Source organism: Natrix helvetica (assembly GCF_964273705.1).
Source record: "Natrix helvetica genome assembly, chromosome: 2".
Taxonomy (NCBI): Eukaryota; Metazoa; Chordata; class Lepidosauria; order Squamata; family Natricidae; genus Natrix; species Natrix helvetica.
Genome location: NC_138552.1, coordinates 72,004,021 through 72,020,215, shown reverse-complemented (window position 1 = coordinate 72,020,215; position 16,195 = coordinate 72,004,021). Strand labels below are relative to the sequence as shown.

Below are 16,195 nucleotides of genomic sequence, written 5' to 3'. Positions count from 1 at the left end.
GGGCCGCATCAGGGTTGTGTTTGACCTCTGGGGGCAGGGCTGGACGTGGCCAGGGTTGGCATGGCCAGCTCAAGGTCACTCGCATTGGAGGTGTCTCTGATGCTCCCAGCGCTCTGCCAGGAAAAACAGGCTCTCAACCTCTGTTTTCACCTGTGAGGGCCTCCTGCAACCCTCTGTCAGTAAATAGAGCTCGGGAGATCCAGCTGCGGCCCTTGTGAGCTCTGTTTTAACTGACAGAGGCACTGTGGCCGGTCCTTCACTATTTCAAGGGCAGCTCCGAGGGCCAGATCCAAGCACCACCTGCCAGATCTGACCACCGGGCCTTGAGTTTGACACCCGGTCTACATCTTCAAACATGAGAGATCACCTTTCCGTCTCATAGACACGGTCACATACTCAGGTCTTTATCCTCGGCTGCTGAAGAAAGGAAAAATTTGTTTTCCTTCGAAATTAAGACACATTTTGCTGGAGGGGGACCAAATAAAACAAAGCTGTTCTATCTGATAGGTGGCTGCAATCTCCAGGAAACTCAGAAGAAGTCCAGATAGACTGAAGCAGAAGGAAATTCTGTTTAAAGTATATTTTACTTATGTAGGAAGCAGTGGTGGGTTCCGGATCCCATTGCCACTGGTATGGTGCAACAGGGCCAGGTATCCGCCATGTGCACGTGCACAGCACGGACATGCATACCCTCTGCCCATGATGCTCCAGCTGCTCGGCAGAGCGTCGTGCAGGTGCCGTATTCTCTGGGCGTGTGTGCAATTGCCCCGATCGGCTCAAATAGCGGTAAGTAGAGGGGGTGGGCAGGTGAGCCCTCTGGAGCATCGTACCGGAATGATACTTGGTGCTCCTAGCAGGCACCGGTACGGCTGTACCGGGGCATACCGGTTGTATCCCACCACTGGTAGGAAGAGATAAACGTGTCTAATCTGGAGTCTGTGTTTGGCTGCTTTTGGAATGGTGATAATTGTCTTTAGTTGCTTTTATAAATGATCTAAATGGGATTTTATACCTGTATCTGTATGCCTCTTTCTGGGTTGTGTGGTCTAATATTTCTGAATAACCTTTTTGTAATTCATAGCAATAATTTGTATCTTCTGCGAGCCGCTGGAAAGAACCATTTCTGGCACCCTAAGAGCAACTTGGGCCACAGTGGCACAGTGGTTAGAATGCAGTACTGCAGGCTACTTCTGCTGATCACTGGCTGCCAACAGTGTGGCAGATTGAATCTCATCAGGCTCAAGGTTTACTCAGCCTTCCATCCTTCCGAGGTCTGGTAAAATGAGGACCCAGATTGTTGGGGGCAAGGTGCTGACTCTGTAAACCGCTTAGAGAAGGCTGTAATGCACTGTGAAGTGGTATATAAGTCTAAGTGCTATTGTTATCTGGCACTCGGTCTAGAACAGGGTTTCCCAAACCCCAATCCATGGACTGACATCAGACTGCAGCATGCCAGAAAACAGTATGCACTGATTTCTGGCATGCAATGCCCCATCCGTGGGATTCAGGCAGCACAAGAAACCACACCCTCTCCAGTCCGTGGAAAAACCTGTGTCCTAGGAACCAGTCCCTGGTGCCCCAAAGGTTGGGGGCTGTTGCTGAAGAGCACATTAGTTGTGCTCTCTCTCTTTCTGTTTCATACACAGGCATATTTTCCAAAGAAGAATTATATTAATGCCACATATGAAAGAATCTTATATCAGTTTGGCAATTCAAAACTATTATTAGAATATGGTCAATATTCATTAAAGTAAAAAGACAGCCAGTGTAATAATCATCATTATTCAAAATTAAGACGAGATAAGAGTTTCTTTCTAACCTAGCAGGCAGCATCTAATATTTTAAAATTTGATATTCAGAGAAACTGAAATTCTGGATACAGTGCAAATTCTTATGCCAGTTTATAATCCTTTTCCAAATTAAAATCTGTATTAGATCGTATGTATGTATGTATGTATGTATGTATGTATGTATGTATGTATGTATCAGTGACATGCAGTCAGGGGAGGCAGGGGAGGCAGAGCCTCACCGCTCTCATCATGAAAATAAAAAAAAATTACTCCGGGAAGCTGGAAAAGTGGCTTGGAGAAGCGTGCGGCTTGGTTTAGACTCCCTGGACATCGCAGCAGCAGCCCCAAGTGCACCGATCTCGCCATTTTTTGCATCGGGCGAGCTCGGGATCCTTGCAAGGGGAATGGGACCACGTGTGCAGGAGGCTCCTCAGCGCCAGCCTCAGATCAGCGCAGCCACGGTCCCCTTCATGTTGGCTCAGAAAGGAGGGGAATGGGACCACATGTGCAGGTGAAAGGGACCGCGGTTCGCGCTGATCTGAGGCTGGCGCTGAGGAGCCTCCTGCACACCTGATCCCATTCCCCTTGCAAGGATCCCGGGTTCCCCCGATGCAAAAAATGCCTAGGTAACATCATCAGTGCTAGAAAGGAGTTGGAGGGGGGAAGGAGGAAAAAGGAGAAGTTTCTCTTCTCAGAAATGTCTTCTCAGTGGAGCTGTGGCAGTCTGTCTGTCCCTTTCTGACATTTCTGAGAAGAGAAACTTCTCCGGTCGGACTGCGCCGGTGCGATCGGAGCAACCACACAGTTTGATGATGTCACCAGCCATAAACCTCACTGCACCTCACTGGTATGTATGTATGTATGTATCTATTGTGTCACAACCCCTGGTATGCCCAAATATGTGGGGGGGGGGGAACACACTGCTTCCCTTTTCTGTCTTTCGGCTCACTCCAGGAGACCATCCAGGCAGAAAACCATAATAAGATTGAGATTGTCTTGGCAACGTTTCAGCGAGGTCTCACTCGGCATCTTCAGGCTGGGTTTTGGGCTGAAACGTTGCCAAGACAATCTCAATCTTACACGGGAAAAGACCCGAATACAAGACCAGCATACCTACACCCGTGAAAATCTACGAATATATATATATATATTATCTGTTATCATCTCTAAAGCTAACTCTGTATATTGCATATGGTTAAAAAGTTTGGTGATGTTTAGCAGAAAAACAGCTGCAGGAAAAAGAATGCAACTATTAATACTTGTTTTGTTTGATAACAAATCACCTTCCAGAATTGTTGAGCTTTAGCCCCATCCCACCCCAAAATGACAGAATGCTCCAACCTGATTATTGCATTTCCGGTTGTTTTTGGAATGAAAATAATCTTGAGTAATACACCAGCAGCAGAATACATTGTACCAGAGAGTGGTTTTTTTGCAGTAAATTTATTTATCTTCCAATGAAATCTAGATGTTCAGCAATTATTGAGTGATTTCTTGAAAATCTGGCAGGTATGGCATCCTGGGTATCCAAAGACACTTATTGCAACTTTCCAGTTCTTGCTTTAGGTCTTTACTTGCTCCATTATTTATCACATTTTTGCAGCTTGTAAAGCCATTTCTTCACCTAATTTCTCCCATGTACAGTAGACCAGTTTTACATTCACCATGATAGCAAGCACACTTGCAACACACTATCTATAGAAACAGCAGTGCCTTAGCAATTGCAAAAGGTCCCTGGAACAGCTTAGTACATCCTTTGATGGTACCTTTAACAGGCCAAATAACATCATCTGCCTATCCCACGTCCTTGAGGAAATCAATAGGTGGATAAAATGCCAAATCCAGTCTGAACATCTGATTGACTGTGCAATGAACCATAATCATCGACAAAATCACCATCAATCAATTGAAAAAGGCAGTTTTACTTGAAACACTTTTCATCCTGCAACTGTATGTTTAACACTATCAAACAAGGACAGCTGCCTATCCCAGCTCCTTAAGAAGGAGTCAATAGGTGGATAAAAATGCCAAATCCAGTCTGAACATCTGGCTGGCTACCCAAGCAATTAGAATAACAGCTGTTCTTTTTCATTATTACTTTTTATTTCTTCTGTTCATTGTCTTCTGTTTTGGGAGTATGAGTTCATAAATTATACTCTCACTGACTAAAGGCAGGGAGTCATAATCTTAATATTGCATTTCATGCATTCTTTTGATTTCTTGAGCAGGAAGACTGATTCTGCAGCTTGTCATAGGGGCACCCACTTACTCAAGAAGCATATAGTGGTGGGGACTATCCAGAATATACTCCAGCACTCCAGGCTATATTTTTTTATTAGTTTAAAAAGAAAGAAAGAAAGAAAGAAAAGAAAAGCTAGCAGAGAGAGCCATTAGCAAATAACAAAAGCAAAGCCAAAGCAATAGTTAAAAGCAAGGGGTGGGGAGTTGGAAATGCAACTTATTTTATCTTATCTTTTCTCCTTTCAATCCAGATGCTTCAGGGCATAAGCTGATTGCCAGCTGAGGCACTGAAAAAAAATCCCCATTGTATAGTACTACATAATTAGATGAATTGTGGGGGGTTGTAGGATTTGTCTGGAATAGCCACTGTCACAGACGGGAGGAGGATACTGGATTAGATGCATCATTAGTTTGGCCAGGCTGTGTCTTCCATGGCAGAGATTGTGAATAACAAGGTACCACTGGGCATGTCGGAGTAATTAACAAGGTTCAGTTTTGTTTGTCAAGCTGGCTTTATCTTATCAACTAAGTAACAGTATAAATGAATCAGGGCTTTGGCTGCAATTTAACCATCAATATTGCAGTTCTGTCTCACTGTAGATTTTAAAAAAGGAAGAGCAATATAAAATTACTTTCTGAAAACCTTGGGTTTGGGGTGTACATCTGTGCATGTGTGTGCATATTTTTCTTCCTCTAAGACACAAATACAGAGAAAGTAAAAGGACCCCAGAATTAGTTTCTTCTCATTAGCCAGGCTGGGAGAAGGGCATATTCAAATTTAAACTTCTCCGTCTCCAGGAAACTCAAGCAAAATCAAATCCTGTCCGATGATCATTGGTTCTGAAGATGATGATCATCATTACTCTACAATTCGCCACTAAAGAGCATTAAATTGGGAAAAGTAGAAGAGTGCAGCCCTTCTTCAAACAATCTCATTTCCGTCTGAAAGTTTTGGTAGCTTTTCAACTTCCTGCCTGCCCACATCGCTTGCACAAAATAGTATTTTAATTGAGGTATCTTCTCTGTGACTGATGCTTCCCTTCTGCTTTCCAAAAGGACAGAAGGACAACTCATTTCTGAAGGGCATAGCAGCCTAGGTGACCTCCAGGCCATTCTGCCCCCAATTTGCTCTCCTCTACATACTCTGAAATACAACTTCCATTAATTCCCACTTATCTTGACGGAGTTCTGTGCACATCTCGAAGAGCAGGTTGTAGAAAATTGTCTTGTGTGCTCAAGTCTAGTAACGTAACATTTGGCCCCTGAACTTTAATGCTTTCTTGTTAGAGTGGGAACAATACTTTTATGGAATGGCCTATGCGGGAAGGGACTTGGAGAGAATAGGATTTGATGATTGGAAGGGAAAGTTGTGCAAACTGGTTGGAGCACTTTTTGAGGCGCAAAGTCATGAGTGAAGATCACTGGAAAGTTCAGGGAATGGGATCCTCTGGACAGGATCTGAGCTTTTCTTAAAGAAAAACCTGTCACTATTTTATTTCAAGCGCCTACCATTGAGTACATTCCAATTGACTTTTAGATGTCTCTGCTCTGCCATAAAACACAATACAACTTTTTAAATAATGGTATTAGTCCAGGAATCAGACTCTGAAGAAGCTGCTCTATCTAAATCAGTAGAATGTCAACCTTAGGAAATACCAAGCCAGGAATCACCCGAGGATGGTCAAACACAGGCAACATCAGAACACCTGGAGAAGTCAGATGATGATATATAACTTCTAAGCCAGTGATGGTGAAACTTTTTCGCCTTGGGTGCCCACCCTCATAATTTAATGCTCCCACACACCTTGTCCCCTGCACATGTGACAACCCTCAGTGCCCTGTGCATGCGCATATGGCTTTCTTGAAGCCTGGGGAGGGTGAAAATGCCCCCCCATCGGGCAGTTCTTGCCCTCCAGAGGCTTCAGGGAAGTCTCTGGAGGGCGAAAAATGGCCGAAAATCAAGGCCAAAAAATCAAGTCCAAAAATCAGCTGGCCATCATGTGCATGTGTGCTGGAGCTGACAGGGCAACGCCTCACGTGCCCTCAAAAATAGCTTTGCATGGACCTGTGCCATAGGTTCACCATCACGGTTCTAAGCACTTGGATTCACAGAGTAGAGAAGAAAGCAGAGCAAAATGCTCAGAAAGACTACTTGAGAAGCACAGGACTTTGGTTAAAGACAGCTGGCTGTAGCCTTGATTGAAAAGGCAGTTCTGATCCACATTACTCTGGTGGAAACAATTGTCTGATTTTCTGTGTTTGCGTGTTGTGAATCTTGCTTATGAAACTCTGACCTTGGGCTAGCTGACAAACGTGACTTGGCTCTCTGAACTTTGGACTGGATTTCAACTATTCTTCTGCATACTCCTGTTAAAAGAAAAGCCACTAAGCTAAGACTTTTTTTTAAAATTACATTCATTTCCTCGTCTGCTTTCATCTATTTAGGCTTGACTAAATGCCTTAGCAACTGAGCGTAGGAAACCTGAAATGAGACAGGTGGAAAGGGAGGAAGTGCTGAAAGGTGAGGTCAAAAAAGTCAAGTTGATGGCCATGATGATGCAGTCAAAGCTCTCTCTAGTTTTTAAGTGAGGTCCATGTAAAAATTGTGAAAGCTACAGTTTGTATCATTGTGGCTACTAACTTGATTTTTTTTAGCCAGCTCCTAGAATAGATGCTGTGAAGGAAATATCAGGGAAAGTTTGAAAACAATTTCCTAAAATATCTTGGAAATACATAGCAGTGGACAAATCAAGACAGAAACATCTCAGTCTCTTTCCAGAATCTACACCCCCCTCCTTATCAGCACTGCCCATGCGGGGAAAAAAAAAGCAGCACCGGATAAAAGAGGAATTTATTCAACTGATTTCTTAAATCATGGTTGTCCAACTCAATTGCGTCACATGACCTATCACAATGTTTTTTTGCCTCTGCGGAGCTGGGATGGGCATGACCTGCACATGATGCATCCAGCCAAAGGGCTGCCAGTTTAATACCCCTGTCTTAATACTGTTGTTGAAAGCTTCACACAATTATAAAATATGTTATGACTGGTTACTTGAAACTCAGCAAACAGGTGATCTGCTGAAGACTCAAGACCGAGAAGGAAGCACAAAGCTTTGCAGAACGTTAAGGATTTTTGAAATGACAACTTGGGTAACTATTGCGAGGCAATTCTCAAACCATGAAATGAAACACCAAATCAAAAGCTTGCATCCGCAAAAGAAAAAGTGCTTCTCTTTTCCCCCCAGTAAAAATGGAAAATTGTTTTCTTTTCACAATCTCTTTATTCCCATATATCTTTTGGAGGCAGGGGTGGGTTCCGGCTACTGCTACCACCGGTTCATTCAAAGATGTGTTGCCTGCACTTACTTGATGTGCGTTGTGCATGCATGTGCAGTACTAATAAAATTGCTTCTGCAAATGCGCAGAAGCAAAAACAAGATGGTGCTGCCTATGGCGCCACCAAGAGAACCAGCTTGAGGGCGTGGCAGGCCATGTTACTGCTCTGAATTGGTCCGAACCGATAAGAAGCCACCTCTGTTGGGAGGCATTGTAAGGGCAACGGTGGTGATCTTTGCACACTGAATCTCCAAATGTAGTTGGCCATCAATACTGCCTATTAGCAAATAACAAAAAAAAAAAAATGTAGAAATTCCATATAATTTCCTTGCGTTTGAACTAAATAGACTAGTGATGAAGAAGCGTTGTATTTTAATATATTAAGATTAATATTCATTTTCCCTGCCTATGGTTGACAGGAGAGAAGATACAATTGGATCAAATTCAGATTTGGCATAGGTGCATGTCCTGAAAAAGAATATTCAGCAACTTTCCAGACCCCACTATTTAAATGTGAAAAGTAACCTTCTGTAAAAGTCTAAAATCAGCATATTTCTTTGCTCAGCCAAAGGGCAACAGTTCTTTTCTAAATTCATTTTGTTGTATTTAAAATGCAAATGATTTTCAAGAGTGAAAGAATAAAATCTTCTGTTAGAAGCAGATTTTTCTCCTCATTTTTCCTCTTAGTATGTAGGAATTATAGCATGCTACCTTTCTACCTTTCCCGTCCAAACTCTCTGCAGGTATTTCTGGAGGTAGCTAATTCCACACCTTTTAGTATAATGAAGAAGTAGCGCACATTTATAATTCCACCTTTAGTAATGTAATGTGTGTATGATTGTGTATATATCTATCTGTATTTAGATTTAAAAGTCATGGGATTAAAACTCTAATCCTTCCGTGTCAAGCTCAAGACCCACCTTTTCCAAATAGCTGGCCTGGCTCAACCATAACTTCGTATCGCTCCTGATGGGTTTTTTAATTTAGTAATTTTATTTAAGGGGATTTTAAATTGTGTTTTTAATTGTCTTTCACTTATAAGTCAACTCTCCTCCATGCACATATGTATATGTCTCTGTTCTTTTTGTATATATGTTTGTCTTATGTGTATTTTTATTTGTTTTGATTGTACGCCGCCCTGAGTCCTTCGGGAGAGGGTTGCGGCTAATCAAATAAAAATTATTATTATTATTATTATTATTATTATTATTATTATTATTATTATTATTATTCCAACCTCCTGCCATAAGAGATAACTATGCATATGTAACCCAAAGGTGTTCTTTCAAGAGGCAACTGGGCTTTTTTGACTTTCTTTGAAGACATTTCGCTTCTCATCCAAGAAACAAAATAACCACTTTATAAATGCATGGCACAATATAAGAGAACAAACCCATCAGGACAAGGTTCAGCAGTTCATATGCATTTAAAAGACAAAAGCCACTCTTTTGAAGACACAAAGTCGACATTTTGGATAGAGAGAACCACTGAAAGAGGGATCAAAGAAGCCCTCTATGTCAAAATTGAATAGCTTTCTCTCAACAGAATGGGAGGGATACAACATCATCTATCTCTAATCTCCAGTCCTTTCAACAGTCCAAGAAGGCTCCACACCCATTGGCACTAATCAGGTGACCCTGAGGACACAGATAAACCTCCATGTGGACTCAATGACTCTATAAAAGAATGCAAATGACCAGTTGTCTCTATATATCCTTCCATTCCCCACCAGCCAGTCAGAGCTGAAGGAGCTTCTTGGATGAGAAGTAAAATGCCTTCAAAGGAAAACAAGGAAGTCCAGTTGCCTCTTGAAAAGGCACCTTTGGGACAACCATGATCTGGATGACTGAGAATCTCCGTAGATATCTATACATATGCAAATGCCCAAAGAATGGAATATACATATACATACAAACATACATACATACAGTGGTACCTTAGTACTCAACTGCTTTGAAACTCATCAGATTTGATACTCAACACATTTTGACATGAATATTTTGTCCAAGTATTTATTGTCCGTTTGATATTGAACACACAAGCTAGAACTTTTCAGTGTTGAGTTCTTGTGATTATTATTCCTTATGGGAAAAAAATGTTTGGTGCTCATCATTTTTGGTACTCATCATACCTCCCAAAACCAATTAATGACAAGTACCACGGTACCACTGTACATGGAAATGCAGCCTTAAAATTGTTTGGACATTATGTTGGTCTTTGTTTCTCTTTTCACTCCACATATCTCTCATTGCAGCTGTCTTCTTCCTATCCTTCCTATTAAGCTATAAACCTACCTCTGATCCCATGTACATAGGAGTGACTACAAGTCCCAAAGGTTTCATCTGTCATGAGCAATAGTGAAAGCTGTTTAAGGTTTCAGTTAAGCAAAACTGTTGTTGTTCTTAGTTGCAAAGTTGTGTCTCACCTATATAACTTCATAGTGTTTTTACAGACCTCTCTAAGTGGTTTACAGAGTCAGCATATTGCCCCCAACTATCTGGGTCCTCATTTTACCCACCTTGGAAGGATGGAAGGCTGAGTCAACCTTGAGCTGGTGCAGTGGTGGGTTTCAAATTTTTTTAGAACCTCTTCCATAGTTGTGGCCTGCTTTGTGAGAGTGGCTTGCTGGCCACGTGACCAAGTGGGAGTGGCTTGGCAGTAATGTGACTGGGTGGGCATGGCCAACTTGTAAAATATGGTGAAACTCACATAACAACGCTCTTGCTTAGCAACCAAAATGTTGGCTCAGGAACTCTGGCATTGAAGTGTGCAAGTCTTAAAGCTGTCAAGTTACAAGACCCTTGCACCCCTAACCCTTTAGAAAAAAAACCCAGGGGTGTTCAAACTTGACAGCTTTAAGACTTGAAGGTTTACATAGGACTCTTAGAGGCGGACGGGGCGATTGGTGAGCCATCCAAACAGTGAGTGGCGGGCGGGGCAAGCGTAATGCGGACGGGCAGAGGAGGGAGCTGGAACCGGTTCTAAACAGCACTGTAGATTTGTGGAACCTCTTCTATCAAAGAGGTTAGAACTGGCAGGAACCCACCCCTGAGCTGGTGAGATTTGAACTGCTGAACTGCAGCTAGCAGTCAGCTGAAGTAGCCTGCAGTACTGCACTCTAACCACTGCGCCACCTCGACTCTTCAGTAAAAATAATTTACTGAATAATATAAACCAAGCATATTTTAATTCTTTCTTTCAGTGATGTGAATTCTAGACAGTAATAATTATGATATATCTCTGCGTGTTCACATGTATGTTTTCTATTTAGACTTACAAAGCAAAGCAAATTTTTGCCCTTTCCTTCCTTTCCTGACATGCGGCCCCTCTACCATGGAGACAGCATCTGGGGAGGTAAAAATTACAGTCAGTTAGGACTTTTGTTTGGTAGGAGAAAAAAGAAGTCAGAGGAAAGGAGACCACTGCAATGATCTGGTCACTAAGCCCTTTGCAACTAAAGGAGTGAAAGACAGTAAGAAAATGTGATATATGTTCATAATAATAAAATGGCAAGAAAAACATAACACTAGCCCTTCAGCCAATAGGGTACAATCTGGAGGTAGGAGACCAAAGCCTAGTCAGAATTAGTAGAAGGCCCTGAATCCACAGCTGGGCTGGCTTATCACATGCTGAAGTGATATATTTTATGATCTAAAATTATTCCAATTACCGATATAAGCGAAGGACTGGTGGAGGGGTGAAAAGGGGGATCAGCCTAGCATCCCCACAAAGCCACAAATGAACTAAGTTCAACACACACACACACACACACACACCTTGATTGTGGCTGGCCCTTATCTAACTCTAACCAAGCATTGAAAAGATTCCTGCACATAGGCTTTTAGCAATAAATCAGTTAAATTGAACCTTCACATGTGGACCTCGTCTTTTGTACCAGACAGCCAACTAATGTCTACAATTACCTAATTGCACTCTGTCCACCATACTGCTATGTCCAATTTCTTCCTCTATACATAAAACACTAACCACTCTAGTCCCTGAGATGGTTCAACCTTCTTCAACCCAATGGTCCTCCAAATGTCTGAACTTCAATTCCTATAATTCTTCTGCCAAGAAGAGACATTGCTGAGGAACCTGGGAGTTAAAGTCCATATATTTTGAGGGTGCCAACTTGAAGGAAATTTTTCACTTTATTCACATGGAATATGGAGTTATATGGAGCACGAATTGTATCAAGTCTCGTGAAGAGAAGGTTTTTCTGTCATCTCAAGAGCTGCAATAATCAAGAGCCCATTGCTGCTTCACATTCCTCACAGAACAACCCATTTTGGGTTGTGTTCTCTGGCATAGCTTGGCAGTGTCTCACTCCAGGGCATTCTTGGTACTGTGGCTCCCACTGAGCTATTCAGCTCACAACTTGGCTAAGGCTTAAAGCAGTGACAGATCTTCTTCTTTTTTTTTCTCAAGCCAGAAAGATTTTGAAATCTTTTGATGTCTTATGTAACAGGCTAACTTCCCTTCTTCCATCACACAGTATTAGTGCTGTTATTGTTCTTGTTTTCTCATCAACCAAAGATAGCAGAATAAATAAGAGGGGCTGTTTCCCCCTCCCCCAACATTGTCTGACAAATCATCTGTTTACACCAGGACTGTCCATTTGTCTCCACATATACTCTCCTTTGATAGTTGTAAATAAAGCAAATATTTATAACGGCTCAAAGTCTACCCAGCTTTACACAGAGGAAGCTCAACTCATTGTGTTGGCTCTTAAAGTTCTAGCTGCTTCAAGAATGAAGACCTTCTTATTGGTGTGCAAAGGTGTATTAGAATTAGTTGATTGCTAAGTAAAAGCAGTTGATTGCTAAGTAAATGGAATATGTAAATTTTCACTGCCATCTAGCAAAAAGCAAAAGCAGTTTGAGAGATAAGCTGTTCTTCTCAGTTACAAACAGCACCGTTGGCATATATTGTGTACTGCTAGGATTTATACGCAATGAAGTGTATTGTGAGTATAATGGATTAAGGAAAAAAGTATTCCTTTCCAAGAGGAGAGTTGTATTTTATCCTCCAGAGTAATTTGAGTAGCAAGATATACTAAATTAAATCATATGACTGATGGGAAGAAATGTACTTAGTTTCCACATGAATATGAACTAATCTAATGCTGCATATTTAAACTAATATATCACAGCATTATGGAATGGTAGAATTGGAAATATTTTGGTCAAATCCTCTGCAACACGAAAGAAAAGCAATTAAACTATCAACAAAAGGTAGTCATGAATTATCCAGAGATGGAAAACCCATGGTTTTCACAGGTAGACTAATCGAAACTAAATATATATTCAATAATCATTGTTCTCCTAATCAGGAAATGCATAATAATAATAATAATAATAATAATAATAATAATAATAATAATAATAATAATAATAATAATAATAATAATAATAAGTGAAGCAAATAGTTGAAGAAGAAAAACATGCACTGGCTGATTATTTAAAAGAAAGTCAAGAACATCTATTAATCGAAGTAAAGAACAAAAATTTATTGAAGGCCCAACAGACGAAACAAGAATACAGAAAAGATGTGATAAAATCAAGAATGGAGAGTTGGCAGAACAAAGCATTACATGGTCAATTTCTGGAAAAAATAAAAGATAAAGTGGACAGTAAAAAAACTTGGTTATGGTTAACAACAGGTACATTAAAGAAAGAAACAGAGTCACTAATCCTGGCTGCGCAAGAACAAGCTATCCGAACAAATGCCATTAAGGCCAAAATCGAAAAATCCTCTGATGATGCCAAATGCAGACTCTGCAAAGAAGTTGATGAAACTGTTGACCACATACTCAGCTGCTGTAAAAAAATCGCGCAGACTGACTATAAAATGCGGCACAATTCAGTGGCACAAATGATCCACTGGAATTTGTGCAAAAATTATAATATTAAAACAGCAACAAACTGGTGGGAACATAAGCCTGAAAAAGTCATCGAGAGTCAGATGGTCAAGATCTTGTGGGATTTTCGCATACAAACGGATAAAATACTGGCGCATAATATACCAGACATCACACTGGTTGAGAAAAAGAAGGTTACAATCATAGACATTGCAATACCAGGTGATAGCAGGGTCGCCGAGAAGGAATATGAAAAAATCGCGAAATACCAGGACTTAAAAATCGAAATCCAACGATTATGGCACAAACCAGCAGTGGTAATTCCAGTGGTAATTGGCACACTGGGTGCTATTCCAAAAGCACTGGAATTACATTTAAAACAGTTAAAAATTGACAAAATCACCATCAGTCAAATGCAAAAAGCTGCACTGCTTGGATCTGCACACATATTACGAAAATACGTTACGACATCCTAGGCCCCTGGGTGGGGCCCGACTAGTAATTAATGCCAAATCCGGCAAAACAACTGGCCGCTGTGATACACTTCTGATAATAATAATAATAATAATAATAATAATAATAATAATAATAATAATAATAATAATAATAATAATAAACTTCAGAAGTGGTGAAAACTATCTTAAAGATCTTAAACATCAGAAAAGTGAAGAAGAACTTAAAGTTCAAAGTGTGAAAGAAATAACATCAAGGTAATTAATACCTGGGCAATTCCAGTCATTCCAACAGCTGGAGTAGTGGACTGGACTCAAGCAAAACGTGATAGGAAGACCAGAAAAATAATGGCAATGAAACATGCCCTTCATCCACAATAGCAGACAGAGACTCTATTTACCAACGAAAATGGGTGGTGATTTAAATACACCAAACAGTTGAAGAAGAAGAAAGGGCATTTGAAGAATATCGGAAGGATAGTGAAGAGTGTGTAGAGAAACTAATGCATTATGAACTGAATACTAAAGAACCCAAACTCTTGTAAAAATAGACCAAATGAAGAACAGAAAAGACACATGGCAATGCAAGATGTCATGGCTAGTATATTTTAAAAAAAAGCAGACAATGCAAGTAGCAACAAGACTTGGCTTGTTGCCAAGACTAAGAGCAGGAAAGTTGAAGAAGATAAAGGGGCTAATTCTGGTTGCACAAGACCAAGCCTTAAGAACAAATGCATACAAAGCCAGAATTGAGAAGATATCAACATACAGAAAAATACCATCTCTGCAAAGAAGCCGAAGAAACAGTTGACCACTTAGTTGGCTACTCTCAAGAAGATGCACAGACTGACTACAAACAACAGCCTAATAAATTAACAACAAGGGTGTATTGGAATCGCAAAAGCACTTAGACTTATATAGCACTTCATAGTGTTTTACAACATTCTCTGAGCTTTTTACAGAAGCAGCGTATTCCCCCCCAATAATCTGAGTTCTTATTTATCGACCTCAGAAGGATGGAAGATTAAGTCAACCTTGAGCCAAACTGCTGTCAGTTGGCAGAGTTAGCCTGCAATACTGGATTCTAACCACTAGTTGGAATACATTGTTGGAATATATTTTGTGCAACAATTACAGCAGTATTCAGACAGTAGGTGGCAGTGTTTATAAGTTTGCATCTATGTATATACCCACTGTCTTTGGTTCTGAGTAGTTTCCTGTTTCCTTTCTAACAGTTTAATAGTAAAGCACATGGTGACTGTGCACTTTGTTTGTTCTGTAGGGCTATATAAATAGTATTTCTAACACACTGTGCCACCACAGCTCTGCAAGAAATAACACTTGTCTGTGAGCAAGAAATGGTGGGACCACAAAATAGACAAAATAATAGAAAATGAAGAAGCTAAAGTTCTCTGATATTTTAGTACTCAAATAGACAGGCACCTGCCACATAACTTTCCAGATTTAGTCATTGTTGATACAGAGAAAAAAGTGAATAGTGGACATTGCATTACCTGGAAACAGCAGAAGAGAAGCAACTGCAGAAACCCACAAAATATAAAACTTTTTTTTTACACATTTTCCACATTTATTTATTAAAACTGACATAAAACCTGTTTAAAAAACCCACTTGTTTGGGGCTTTTTTAAATAACAGATATAAATAATTATCGTCTTGGACCCCCTCTTCCTCTTCCATGCCCTCTTCCACGCCCTCTTCCTCTTCCACGTCCTCTACCTGCAACTGCCTCCCTTTTTTTGGATTTGACTTTTGGTTCAACATCTACCAGCAAAGTATCAAGAGGTAAACTGTCCGGCAGAATAAAATATCTTATATTATTGCCTCGCATGCTCAATATCTCCAACTGGACAGGTTCTCTATTCTTCAAAGTCATCTTTACAGCTTTAAGATGGGTATTCATGCTGACATCCACTCCTGTAATGGTTCCATGTACCTGAGTCCCATTTTTCAGTTCAATGGTGACAGTTTCGTGACTAAGTTTCATAAGAAATCGCACGAGTTTCATGGTGAAAAGGCAACGGGGGTAACTTGAAGCGGCTAAAGCAGATACAGAGACCTTCCCGAGGGTGAGAAGCCAAAAGGAATAATGAAAAAATTGAGCTAGGCACAGCCACCTCAAACTAGGCCGCTTCCGTTACTCACGAAGGGAAGCAACTGGCGCTCTTCTGAGTGAGTGCCGAATCACAAAATATAAAACTTGAAAACTGAAGTAGAACAACAGTGGCAAAAGAAAGCACAGATAGTACCAATGGTAATATTCATCTTGGGTGAAGTCTCCGAACATCTGGAGCATCATTTGAACACTATCGGTACTGTCAAAATGACAAGCCAAAGGCAGCTTTAGTTTGAACAGCTTACATCCTATGATACTACAATTAATATTGCTAAATTACAATACCTGCCCGTTAACCAAGTGTTTGGGAAGGGCTTGAAAGGTGGATAAAAATGCCAAATCCAATATGATCAAACATACTGGAAAATATATCAGGAAA

General features: G+C 40.7%; 1 protein-coding gene across 1 annotated transcript; it reads right to left on the bottom strand.

The window, feature by feature from the left end:
- Positions 1-15,305: 15,305 nt before the first annotated feature.
- Positions 15,306-15,822, bottom strand: LOC309385479 (small nuclear ribonucleoprotein Sm D1-like). Its single transcript, XM_081939977.1, has one exon. It carries the CDS (start codon positions 15,706-15,708, stop codon positions 15,349-15,351), a length of 360 nt encoding a protein of 119 aa, XP_081796103.1. The 5' UTR covers positions 15,709-15,822; the 3' UTR covers positions 15,306-15,348.
- Positions 15,823-16,195: the final 373 nt, after the last annotated feature.